The 12,678-nt window shown below is 35.3% G+C and overlaps 1 protein-coding gene across 5 annotated transcripts; it reads right to left on the bottom strand.

The window, feature by feature from the left end:
- Positions 1–961: 961 nt before the first annotated feature.
- LOC121755681 (dehydrogenase/reductase SDR family member on chromosome X-like) lies at positions 962–8,229 on the bottom strand. Of its 5 annotated transcripts, XM_042151031.1 has the most exons (13): positions 8,033–8,229; positions 6,864–6,928; positions 4,311–4,351; positions 3,626–3,679; positions 3,286–3,536; positions 3,141–3,207; positions 2,619–2,647; positions 2,320–2,528; positions 2,106–2,224; positions 1,934–2,029; positions 1,787–1,862; positions 1,557–1,710; positions 962–1,277 (listed from the first exon to the last, which is right to left on the bottom strand). In XM_042151031.1, the coding sequence occupies exons 5-13, from the start codon at positions 3,505–3,507 to the stop codon at positions 1,092–1,094; spliced, it is 1,158 nt and encodes a 385-aa protein (XP_042006965.1). In that variant the 5' UTR covers positions 3,508–3,536; positions 3,626–3,679; positions 4,311–4,351; positions 6,864–6,928; positions 8,033–8,229; the 3' UTR covers positions 962–1,091. The 5 variants fall into 5 exon arrangements, with proteins under 5 accessions (XP_042006965.1, XP_042006963.1, XP_042006964.1 ...); XM_042151029.1 differs by lacking the exon at positions 6,864–6,928; XM_042151030.1 differs by lacking the exon at positions 6,864–6,928 and having other exon boundaries at positions 3,286–3,531.
- Between the last annotated feature and the right edge of the window lie 4,449 nt (positions 8,230–12,678).

The following is a 12,678-nucleotide window of genomic DNA, read 5'->3' as shown; positions in this document are numbered from 1 at the left end:
ATTGAATTCACTAATTTAATCCAATTTGTTGTGAAATATAAAAAATCAAAAATATACTATACAATATTTATATTAAACATAAAATTTATGTATCTAAGTATAGAATTTTCTTTATTAATAAATTTATTAAATGAGTTTAAACATATGATATTTTAACTTGGTTTTGCACATGTCAATCATGCACCATTGCATATATATGTCAATAATTTTTTGTTTTCTTTCATTAAACAATAAATATATCAAATCCAGATCTAAAACCCCAAAATAGAATAAGTGATCAACAAAGTAAAACTGAACTGGGGCGGAGGGAGAATTTTATTGATATTTGGCTCATTTGTTGGTCATGATTAGTATATTTTTAAAGTTAAGGGTTCAGGATTTAGGTTTCAAGGTTTGAGTTTTTAGTGTATAGGGTCACTATATTGCAATGAAATGAATCTCGACCAGGAAGTGTCTCACCAGTGCAATATTAAATTATTGCAACGTAAATTTGCTCCTGCAGTTATAACTCAACGGTTAATTCATATTTTCACAGAATTAACAGTTTATTAAAATGTCAAAACAAATATGTGTTGAAATTTTAATGTGATCGTACTGACATTTTTAAGAAAAGTTAGCATTTAAACGCACTCTTGTGGCTATGTGGGGTTAATGTGATTGAAAAAGTAAAATCCAAAGTAAGAGGATGTCGAATATTCTTTTGTTTATCATTTCAAAAATTTTGTTTTGCATAATGAAATAAATAAGAAGAAATTAAAATGACCCGTGCATCGCACGAGCGTGATACTAGTTAGGTGAAATTTTGGGAGTAGCATTTATTAGGTCAATTTTGGATTTGATCATGGCATTAAATAAAACCAATAATAGATTATGATATTAATAAATTATTTTGGGCTATACTTTTATGATTTCAAAGTTTTGTCTGTGACGCTTGACGATTAAATTTTTTTGGAGCGTAGGGGGGATTAATTTCATTTATTCACCAATAAAATGCCCTATTTAGGAGTATATTAAAATAATAATTACTCCACATAATAATTGGAAAAAGTAACATACAGAGGTTTTCTCTTGAACATCTAAAGAGTACGAATCTATTTATCTCGGATATCATCGGTACGAGCAGCACAGTTCCCATCTTGTCGGGCGGCCTCTTGCAGCTCTTCGAACAAGCCGCACGAAGCATCCCAGAGATCCTTTGCAAGCCCGGCATCATATGAAAGAGCAGAAGAGTTCAAACTCCGACCTCTCCCTCCGAAAAAATAGACCCCTGATACTTCCTATAGGTAAAATTTATTCCAAATAATCAAGCTATAGGTTATTACTACTTATTATCAACTTAATTCTTGAAATTTAGCACTTTTAGGTAAAAATGTTGGGACCTCTCAACATATTTTCCAAAATTTCACCATTTTTTAGCATATCCTATTATCCTAAAGGTCATGAATTGAAAATAACTATGTAGTCTATGGTTAGAGATGTGGCAAGACACTAGAGATAGGAACTGCGTTGCTCGGTTTATAGTCAACGAGAAGTCCGAAATGACCTTGAGTACTTACCGGAGGGGCCAGTGCCGCGTCAACAATAGCGTTCACACCGGTTTCTGAGGACTGAAGAACACCTAAGAGTTTCATTGCTGTGTAAGCCATTGTCGACACGAATGAAGGGATTTCTCGCATGATGTTTGTTTTCACGGCACCAGGATCCGCAGCACTGCCACAAACGGAGACAAATCGGAAAAATCATAGGACAATGCTAAAAGCAAAGCAAAGCGAAACCAAATACCTACACAATGGATAAATGATGAGATTTCTTCGTTAGACCAACTTTCCGGTGAAGCTCATACGAGAAGAGCAATATGCATACTGTTAATGGATGACAAGAGAAATTAGCAGCTGCAGCACACTTTGGATTTACCATGAGGTAGCATGCTTACATTTAGAATACTCGTAAATAGATGCATACGGGTAATACTTTGATTTCATAAAGAATTTCCCGGATATGGTTTCTGTGTCCGCGTGCCTGCAGCAAACTGGAATAGGAGAGACTGAGAAAACATATGATTGAGTATTTGAAAGATTAGGTGATCAGCGCTGCCAGGATCTTACCATTTCGATGAGTAAATGATGAGACGTTCACCACACGGGAAGGAACCACGCTGTTTTCAAGAAGGGGACGCAAAACTTTGGTGAGACAAAATGCCCCAATGTAATTCATGGCGAGCATCCTACAAATCGAAGAAAAAAACAAGTTAATCATGAATGGGATCATTGCACCTAGATACACGGATTTGGACCCAATTCTACATCTGTAAATAATAACTGATCATATCCTTCAGAAGTAACTCTACGCGAAGTTGCTAAAATCCCGGCATTGTTTAGCAGGAGCTGAACAGACGGATGCATGTTTGAGTCATGTAGCCATTGCCCGAGCGAGTGTTTGAACTCGAGGATCGACTCGAAGGAAGACAAATCGACCTTAAAAGCTTTTAGGTAAGCATCAGGGTTTCGACTCTTGATCTCGGATACAGCCTGAAAGAACATATTGGTTCGACAAATAAGCATCATAAAAGAAGCCCGAGTATGATATTTTAGAAAAGGGTGGCTTCAATTTTTCTACACCTGCGATAAGAACTCGGATGATCTTCCAACTGCAAGTATGAGAATAAACATGAAATCAACTCACAACAAACCACAAAAAGGATCTATAAGTTCAAATATTTCTTGAGCTAAAAACTAAAAAAAAATCTTTTTGCAAATCTCACAAAATAAATCCAGACTACACAAAATTTGCAATTATAAATATTATGAATAATAGTATGGAAATTACTTAACTTCGAAGAAATTATGATTTAAAACCAGCTCAAAAGCTTAAAAATTTGTCTTAATGTCGACATGGCCACCTGAAATCTGATTTGGCAAAATCAACCTGATTAGTTGCTGAAATTGATTTGAATTTGTGATGAGGACAAAATTTGAGCGAAATACAGTCTTGTTAACAAAATAAAATGGAATTGGAAGTTCAGTATTTGAACTTAAGTTGGTGTGAAACAAAAATTTGGTCCAAGTTTCATAAATTACAGGCTGTTATCCCTATTGATATCCATCAAAGTAGACTTTGTTGAAAACTTATAGAAAAATTACCAAGAACGACATAAAATCCCTCCTTCGCTAGAGCGTGTGCAGCGGCAGCACCCAAACCCGACGTGGCCTGCAAAGAACACAACCCGACAATGCTCAACAAAAACTGACTTTAAACCAAGATAAGCTCAAATTCACCAAAACTTACCCCGGTTATTATGCAGATTGGCCTATCCACGAATGGAGACACAAAAGTCGAGTCTTTCAGTGAACAACGAGGGTAGCATCTCGACTCTTGCGGGAATAAGGTTTGATAGAACAGGCTCATATAGGAAGAGATGAGAGAAAGCGTCCAAAGCATTGCCATTCTCCAGAACTCGGAGTTGCACATAAAACTAATAATCTCAACTAAATTTTTCACTACTTCCATTTTTCTTTTCCTTTCAATATACTTCTATACTACACATAAAAGGTGAATAGTCGATAAGATTTGCAAAAAGGAATTTTCCAAAAGAAAATGTTTGATCAAGAGTGGCTCAAAATTGAACCTTTTCGGCAAAGAACAAGCAGTTGTGAGCTAAAAGGCGCTCGCACCTCAAAACCTACATCACGAGGAAAAGAGTTGAGATTGGAGTTAGCCATTGATAAATAAAAATGATATCATAAACAAAGAAATTAAATTTACTGAAAGTATTTAAGGTGCTATCAGTTGGGTGCAATTAACAAATTATTCAGCTTCTATATGGATTCACATTTAAAAAATAAAGAATAAAAAAGCATTCCAAAAGAGGAAAATTGCTACATGTAAAAGTCTCTTAGATATCAATCTTTAGCATAATTCATCCCCCTAACAAGAGCCTATATGATGAAAAGATGCACAATCTTAGATTAGAGCCTATATATACTGTAAAGATTGAAAGACTCATCTAAAGAGTTGTGGGAGACTATTAAGGCACAAAACCTGTTCGAAACAAAAATTGCCTAGAGATTCGAATTCAGGCTTTTAAGTAATCAGTTTAACCCAACCGTTTTTATTTTATCGAACAAGTGGAGGGCGGCAAGGTATTGGCATTGTTTGATATTGTAAAGCACAATAATTTTCTCCTAAAAATGTACTATGAATCATCACGACCAAGCTATACTCTTCCTAAAATTTCAGCACAAATAAGCATACTTCCAGATATAAAATTTGAAGTCATCAAAATTAACAACAGAACAAAAAGCTTTTCTAACCTTAAATTTGTTCCTTGAGCAATGAGAGAGGGAACAGAAACCTGGAGAGAGGTGAGTATTTTGATTTAATGGCAAGTGTAAAACATGATTATCATGAAAATGTCATTTTCGTGCTTTTCTTGATGTATATTTTGGGGTTTGATTTGTTTTAAATATCCAAACATATTACTATTTCCTTTTTCGTTTATAAAGTGTGGGTTGACAATTTTTCCCTAAGGGCATCCACAGTAGGGCGGACGATAGGCCGTCTGATGCATCGGGCGTGCCATCGTCCGCCACTGTGGGTATGCGGACGATGCCCAATGCATCGTCCGCGCCCTATAGATCGTCCACGGATCGCCCGACCCACTGTGGGCGAGGCGGATAATGCAACGCATTTTCCTTTTTTTTCCAATTTTTTTTCTATTTACACCTCATTTCTCATTCTATTATCCATACCAAATTTTATCTTTCATCTCTCACTTTCCCCATACACCAATATTTATCTTACAATCTTTCTCACTAAAAAAATGAACCCCGACGACGATTCGAGTACCTCCGAGGGCGTTAGTCGCTCGTTGACTCGGGCCTTATTCGATGCCGTTAATGATACAATGGCAGAATGCTTAGCCGAAATGCAGCGCGTGGAGGCGGCGGCGGCGGAGCAGATCCCCAGGCCGATGCGAACATGCCGTAGCTCACGAACGTCTATTTGCAGACTATTTTGTCGAGCAACCGCGGTGGGGCCCGACCGTTTTTCACCGCCGATTTAAAATGCATCGTTATCTTTTTCTCAGCATTGTCCAAACGTTGGAGTCACGTGATGAATACTTCCAGTATCGGGAAGATGGCATCGCCGTTGCAGATGTGCATTGTTGCGCTACGGCAGTTGGCCTATGGCACCACGGCGGATATGTTCGACGAGTACCTTCACGTCGGGGAGACAACTGGTCGCGAGTGCTTGAAGAATTTTTGTAGGGGAGTTGTGGAGTTGTGGAGGGAGAGGTCGGAGTTTGAACTCTTCTGCTCTTTCATATGATGTCGGGCTTGCGAAGGATCTTTGGGATGCTTCGTGCGGCCTGTTCGAAGAGCTGCAAGAGGCCGCCCGACGAGATGGGAACCGTGCTGCTCGTACCGATGAAATCCGAAATAAATAGATTCGTACTCTTTAGATGTTCAAGAGAAAACTTCTTTATGTTACTTTTTCCAATTATTATCTGGAGTAATTATTGTTTTAATATACTCCTAAAGAGCGCATTTTATTGGTGAATAAATGAAATTAATCCCCCATACGCTCCAAAAAAAATTAATCGTCAAGGGTCACAAACAAAACTTTGAAATCATAAAAGTATAGCCCAAAATAATTCAAGCATCAACATGGCTAAATTGTGCATTTAGTAAATTATTGTCCAACAACTAATACACTGACAAATTTCACTTTGAAGCCAAGCCCAATCCTATCGAATGAAATTAGTTGAAATATTTCTAACAAAAACTCTACCACGAAACATATGTCATACTAGAAGACACACATAAAAAACAAGACTGAATTTTTCAATATGTGCTAGAGAAATCCCCCAACTAAATTTAATCATAAAATAATTCAAAAGGCGAGCCATTCATTTAGAAAGATTACACATTTAAACATATTCAAATTACACAGCACCAAAATACCTAAATTAAACACTACGGCATCAAACAAAACATTCGAGCATATTACCAGCAATTAAAATAAGGAAACCATTCCTAGCTCCGTTATACCTAGATTAATTGGGCAGTTTCTCAACTACAAAAGCAAAAAAAATAGTAAAAAATAACTATTGGTGCTCTAAGCTTAGATTTCACACAACGTATAAATCCAAGGGGATCAAATATGTGCTGGCGAAATGTTAGACATGTTAAGGTTGAGACTTACAGCGGCGGACGACGGAGATCTTCTCCTACCTCTGATTTTGTCACGCTCACATTTTCTAAGGATAGAAAACACGGTTGATCGCGACCAGAGGAGGATTAAAGAAGCGGGGAAGAAAGGGGAAAACCATACAAATCGACCATAGCTCGAAACAAATGGGAATAACTCGAATAAAATCAGAGTATCTCAATAATCAACAACTCAAAAGAAACAATATTTAGCGGAAGCATTTCGAGAGTAGAATAATGCTATGTATGAAGACACAACATATTCTAGATATTTGATAGACATTCGAGAGTAGAATAATGCTATGTATAATGCTCAAGACACTAAAATCAATTCCATTGTAAAAACTCGTGACCGCGCAGTCATTTGTCCATAGATGTCTACCATATCTGATCCATTGATGACAAGGAATGTGGCCACATTCCAAGTCACTAGACCAGCCAACCCAAAAGACGGCTCACGATCCCCATTGGTGTACACTAGCCTGAATAGGGACTCACTCCCTAGTCAGACCCGAATTTGATTATCCATTGATGACAAAAGCCACATCAGATAGGTTCCATAGATAAAAATAAAATACGGCATGACAAATATTCACAACATTTTCACATAAAAATATTCTTAGGGAAATGCCCTTATTTAAAAAGAAAGCCCACCTCGAGTTCTTAATCCAAAATTATTTCTTTTTCCTTGGTATCACGTCTCGCTTGCAAGGAATCACCTTTAGCATTTAAATAACACATAAATCAACATAATGAATCAAGTAAATAAATAAGATGCATGCACCCTAATTAAAATCGTTTATCTCGTTTCTCGGTTTTCGATTATTCGGTGGCCGCCCATAATTCCTCCGATAGCTCCTCGTATTTTCCTCCACGATATCGAATTAAAATCCCAAAATTATTTAAGTGCATAATTAAATTATCGCAACTATTTCCCTTCGAAACTATATTTATTTCGGACTTAGGATAAAATTATTCATCCTTCGAAATATTCCGGAATTAGTTAAATAATTCGTCACTACTAATATCAGCCCAAAGATTTATTTAAAAGCCCAAAACTTAATTATTTTCCCACCTTATATCTCCATTTTAAAATTTTAAAGTCCTAAAACAATTATTAACTCATCCTTATCTCTCATTTTATTTAATAATGCCCAACTCAATAAAGAAGCCCATCAAAAATAAAAGAGAGACCAAAACATCTAAATTTTAATTATTGAGGCCCAAATCACTCCACCATCACTCCACCATACTCCACGTCTCTCTCTCTTTCTAATTCTCTTCTCTAATTCTCTTCGCCCAAATCGGGCAGTTCCAGAATCTCCGTCGCCGTCTCTAATTCCACCAGAGCCATCGGTCGTCTTCAGCGTCCAGCCAGCCACCGCCGCCAATCCGCCGGAAGAGCTACTGTCTCGCCGGGAGGACGCTGCTGTCGCCGCTGCACAGAGCCGTCGCTGCAGTTCGCCGCCGTCGCCGTCTGCACAAAGCCGTCGGCTGCTGTTCGCCGCTGCTCCGTCGGTGGTCGTGCAGCCCCGAAACATCACTGCAGCCCCCGATTTCAAGCGAACCAGTCCCGATTCCCTCAGAACAGCCCCAAAACGTCCCGGAACTAACCCGATTACAACCGAACAGATAGGTTCTAAATCAAATTATGTTTCTTTTCGTTTTTAGCTTTCAATTACACTGTGATGGGTGTTCGATTGTTGGAGTTTGATTGTTGATGGGAGTTTATTCGCATTAATTGTGGGAGGTTGATGTATGATGCTATGTTGGGAGCAAAAGCATATGTTCATGATTTGAAATTGAGTAATGAGGATTCATACCTCCTGTCGATCTGAATTTGGGGTGCAAACGGAGTATACCTTGAATTGAACTTGAGAAGAATAGGTCTTGTTTTGTTGCTGCAGAGATACGACTAGTTGCAGAGGTGTGAGAATATGGGAAATCTGATTTAGGAAGAAAAATACTATATATTAGAGAGAATGTGGCTTATGGTAGTTTAGGGTTGGGGAGAGATTTATGGGAGAGAGGGGAAAACGGTTTTAACGTGGGTTGAGGGAGGTTTACGAATTCTTCCTTTTTTTTTTGAATTAAACTGAATTTGTTTAATATTTTATTTGTAGATATGGCAACAAATTATTAATCCAGCCAAAATATACTTGGCAAAATATAATTAAATCCACCCTCAAATTCTTCAAATAGGAAACCAATCTCCAACAAAATCAATCACACAAGCTTTCCTCAATAACAAAATGGTCATCTAATTCCAACATATATATACCACAAAAACCAATCACATTTGTAACACCCAAAAAAAATATCATGGCAACAAAAACCCACACTATATCCCTCCCATGTCTCCTGATCGCCCTCTCACTCCTCCAAGCCACCCTCGCCGCCGTCCGATTCGGCGCCACCAACAACGCCTCCTCCACCCCAGGCGACCAGCGCTTCGACAGCGACATCGGGATCTCCCGTACACCCTCCAAACAATGCCCGAAGTCGCCAACTTCATGTGGAAGCTATTCCAGCAGCCAACGGAGGGCGAGCGGCGCCACACTCCCGGGACGACGTCGTAAACGTGATCATCCAAGACCTCCAGGAAGGCGCCCTCGGCGAGACCGGAGACAACAACGTGTACATGAGCGCCAAGGGCATCGAGACGTACCCTCCTGGAGACGGAGCTAAGTTTATGTTCACCTCGATTTTGTACCATGAGATGACGCACATTTTTTAGTGGCAGATTATACCGTGTTGAAGTCGCCGTTCTATGTGGAAGGGTACTCGGCGCCCGGGGAGGGGGAGCGGTGGGACGAAGGGTATGGCGCGACGTCGAGGTTTTTGGAGTATTGTGACAGTTTGAGAGAAGGGTTCACGCCGGAGCTGAATAGGATGACGAGGGAAGTTTATATGCCAGAGTATTGGAATCTGTTGTTCGGAAAAGATGTTGATCAGGTTTGGGGGGAATATAAGGCTAAGTATGCCTTGTAATACTAGTACTAACGATGTTGAATCGTTCTCGAGAATAACCGAACATATGAGTGGAACGAAATCAATCGATAGGGAAGTTCAAGTTTCTAACTCTTGTTTGTTAAATCGTTCAAAAAGAATATCCTTAAAACTAACAGTACGTAAGTCATATATACATGGAGCAAAAAAATCTATGATTAACTGGAATCGAAAAGATAAACTCAATCCTTATAGCTGTTTGGTTTGAATGATTATACTCTCATTATTGAATATGTTTTATGTTTGGTTCACCAGATTGAATATCATGTCATAATGTTTAATTGCATGATAATGAGTTACAGTCATTCTCCCCCGACTAAAATAATATTATTGTCTTCAAAATAAGAAAAATGAAAGAAATCAGGAGTGCGGAGTATTAAATTAAATTCAAAACTTTAAAACAATTAAAAGATAAATTCCTACTTAAGGTCTTTGTCTTTATTGCAAGAGGGCTTACAAAGATACATCACACTAGCTCTACTACAAGTTTATTTGGATCTTAACCTACTCTTATTATTGAATTTTATTGTGGTTCTTTTTTTAAAAAAATTTAACAGTGTTTTAGACAAAAAGTCCACGTACAAAAGTACAACATTATATTTTTACTAGTATCACACCCGTGCGATGCACGATCCATTTTATTTTCAACACACTTGTTTTACATTATTAAATCTGTGTTGTGCACGGTCCATTTTATTTTCTTCAAAATATGAAATATTGATTTGAAATAAAAAAAATATTATATGGGTTAAAATCATAAATTATTATAAATGTATACAATAATACATTTGATAAAAGTAGTAAATTTTATTGGTGTATAAACATTACTTATTCTTTAGAAATCTATTTTATAAAAAACTAATATTAAATAATTTAATGATTCTAAATTCTAGCTGTGTCATTTTATTTTATTTTTGTCTGAAATAATATTTATTTGTATAATTTTATTAAATACAAATCAGTCTATTTACACAAAAAATACCTATAACTTACCATTTAATGTTTTACTTTTATTATATTGACTATGCAAAATGTATATTTTTCATTATTGTCACAAAATTTTAGAGTCTTCCGTACATTAATTATTACATAAAATGGTTCCAATGGCATTCAAAATCAAAACAAAAATAATCATGATATAATTTTAAAATAGTTCTAACTCTCACTGACTTTAACCTTAAAATGGTCTTAGATGTACAACGTTTTTGCAAGTTTGGGTACATAATACTTTTAGTATGCCCACAAAATATTTGTTGTATCTGAAAAGAAGATTAAAATATGTGTTGGGTTTACAATGAAATTATGGAATCATTCTAGTATATTGTTTATTCTAGTATATTGTTTGTAGTAAAATTATGAGAATTTACTAAATGCATATTTTATTTAAATAAACCACTTTATTGTTGAACCATTGAGTGAACAATTTATTTTTCCAATAGTATAGCACATATTCACAATTAAACATTTTTGCAAGTAAATTAAATTGAAGGCACACGCATATATATATAATACACTACATTATTTTTGTAAAATGGAAAAATGACTCTGACCGTGAGACTAAAAAATAAAGCAAATTTACATCACACAAAACAAAAAAAAACCTAAAGAATTGTATAATTACCACTTCTCCTAATGAGATTTAAGAAATTTTTTTTATCAAAAACTATAATTTAAGATTGCACTGGTGAGGCACTTCCTAGTCGAGCTTCATTTCATTGCAATATAGTGACCCTATACAATAAAAACCCAAACCTTGAAACCTAAATTCTAAACTCTTAACTTTAAAATATACTAATCATGACCAACAAATGAGCCAAATATAAATAAAATTCTCTCTCTGGAACCAGTTCAATTTTACTTTGTTTATCACTTATTCTATTTTGGGGGTTTTAGATCTGTAACATTTGTAATTGTGTGCAATAATAGGAACATAAATAAACAAAAATAATAATAAATCAATATATAAAATAATAAATTTGCGCCAAGAATCACTTTACAGTCGATATTCATCATCCTTAATATTTATTTTTTCATCCAACTATTCCCGTCAATATACAACGATTACCAACCCATTCTGACTCGCGACACAACAACGAAGTAGCCGAAGCTATAACTCTCAATAAACACACGGACAATGCCCATTGTCCTACCTAAAGTTCATCTTCACCATCTGATAAATTAGAAAAACAAAGGCAAAAGTTTAATATCAAAAATAAAGAACAATTCACAATCACAAAACAACTAATCACAAAACAATTGAAAGCGAATTGAGGATACAAAACAAACATTATTAACACATAAACCACAAAAAGGAATCATAAAATAGAAAACTGACTTCATGTTATAATAATATAGATGAAGGGTAAAAATACCAAGTGAGTAAATTTCAGCAAAAATTTCAACGAAGAATGTAATGAAAAAAAATGTAGGAATGGTTGGATTATAACATAACAAATGCCATGTATTTATAGTAAAAAAAGAATTACGAACTTCTTCCTAAACTTTTCACTTTTCCCATTTAGAATACGAATAAAATAAAAACATTTTAACTTCCCTAATATTGAAATTTGTAAATATTGAAACCTACAAAAATGTTATTAATATTCGGTCCAATTAATTATACGACATAAGTTAAGTTAGATATTTATGAGTAAATAACGGTTACATCTCTCTATGCATAACAACATTTGATAGAATTTTATGATTGTGCATTAAATTTTAAAATTCATGATTATACATTAAATGTAAAATTCGCATTTTCTAATTTTTTTTCCTAACGTTTGAGTGTTTTAGTTATGGTAAAACTAATTATCTAAATTAGTTTATTAGAATTTGCCTTTATTTATATATTTATTGCGTATGTTGATTTAATCCATTCTGAAGTAGAAATCTCATAGCAATTTGCCTGTTTTTTATGTAACGACAATTATACGGAGTATCTATCATAGAGATTAATGGTATATATCTCATTCAAAATATGATTTTCATGGTCGGTAACTATAGTTAAATCCTTGAGCCCATTATGTAAATATTCATGGCAGCCAATTAAAACTTTCTGCCGTTTCATCATCAATTTCATGAACAGAGACATTTATTCCCAAATTTCTCATGAAACATTAAACTTGATACCATTAATAGCAAATTTTTAATAGAACTACATTTAATCAATTTTAATGAAAAAGGACATTTCAAAATTTATAAATATTCAAATTCATGCCCAAAACTTGTAATTATTCAAAATGAAGGCCAAAACTTATATGTTTCTTTTTCTTTTTCTTTTTGCATGTCTAGATTCTAATTTTAAGCTTAAATCAGTTTTATATAAATTATAGTTTTTGTTATCTTGATCCAGAGTCTTTATTTTCCAGTATTAATAATATTCAATGGAAGGTGTGAAATGATTCAAAGCATGGGAAGGCATTGTCTATATTATAGTTTTTAGTCTTAAATGTCTACATTA

The sequence above is a fragment of the Salvia splendens genome, chromosome 11 (genome assembly GCF_004379255.2).
Source record: "Salvia splendens isolate huo1 chromosome 11, SspV2, whole genome shotgun sequence".
Classification (NCBI taxonomy): domain Eukaryota; kingdom Viridiplantae; phylum Streptophyta; class Magnoliopsida; order Lamiales; family Lamiaceae; genus Salvia; species Salvia splendens.
Note: the sequence above shows the minus strand (reverse complement) of the source record. Positions and strands in the feature narration are given on the sequence as shown.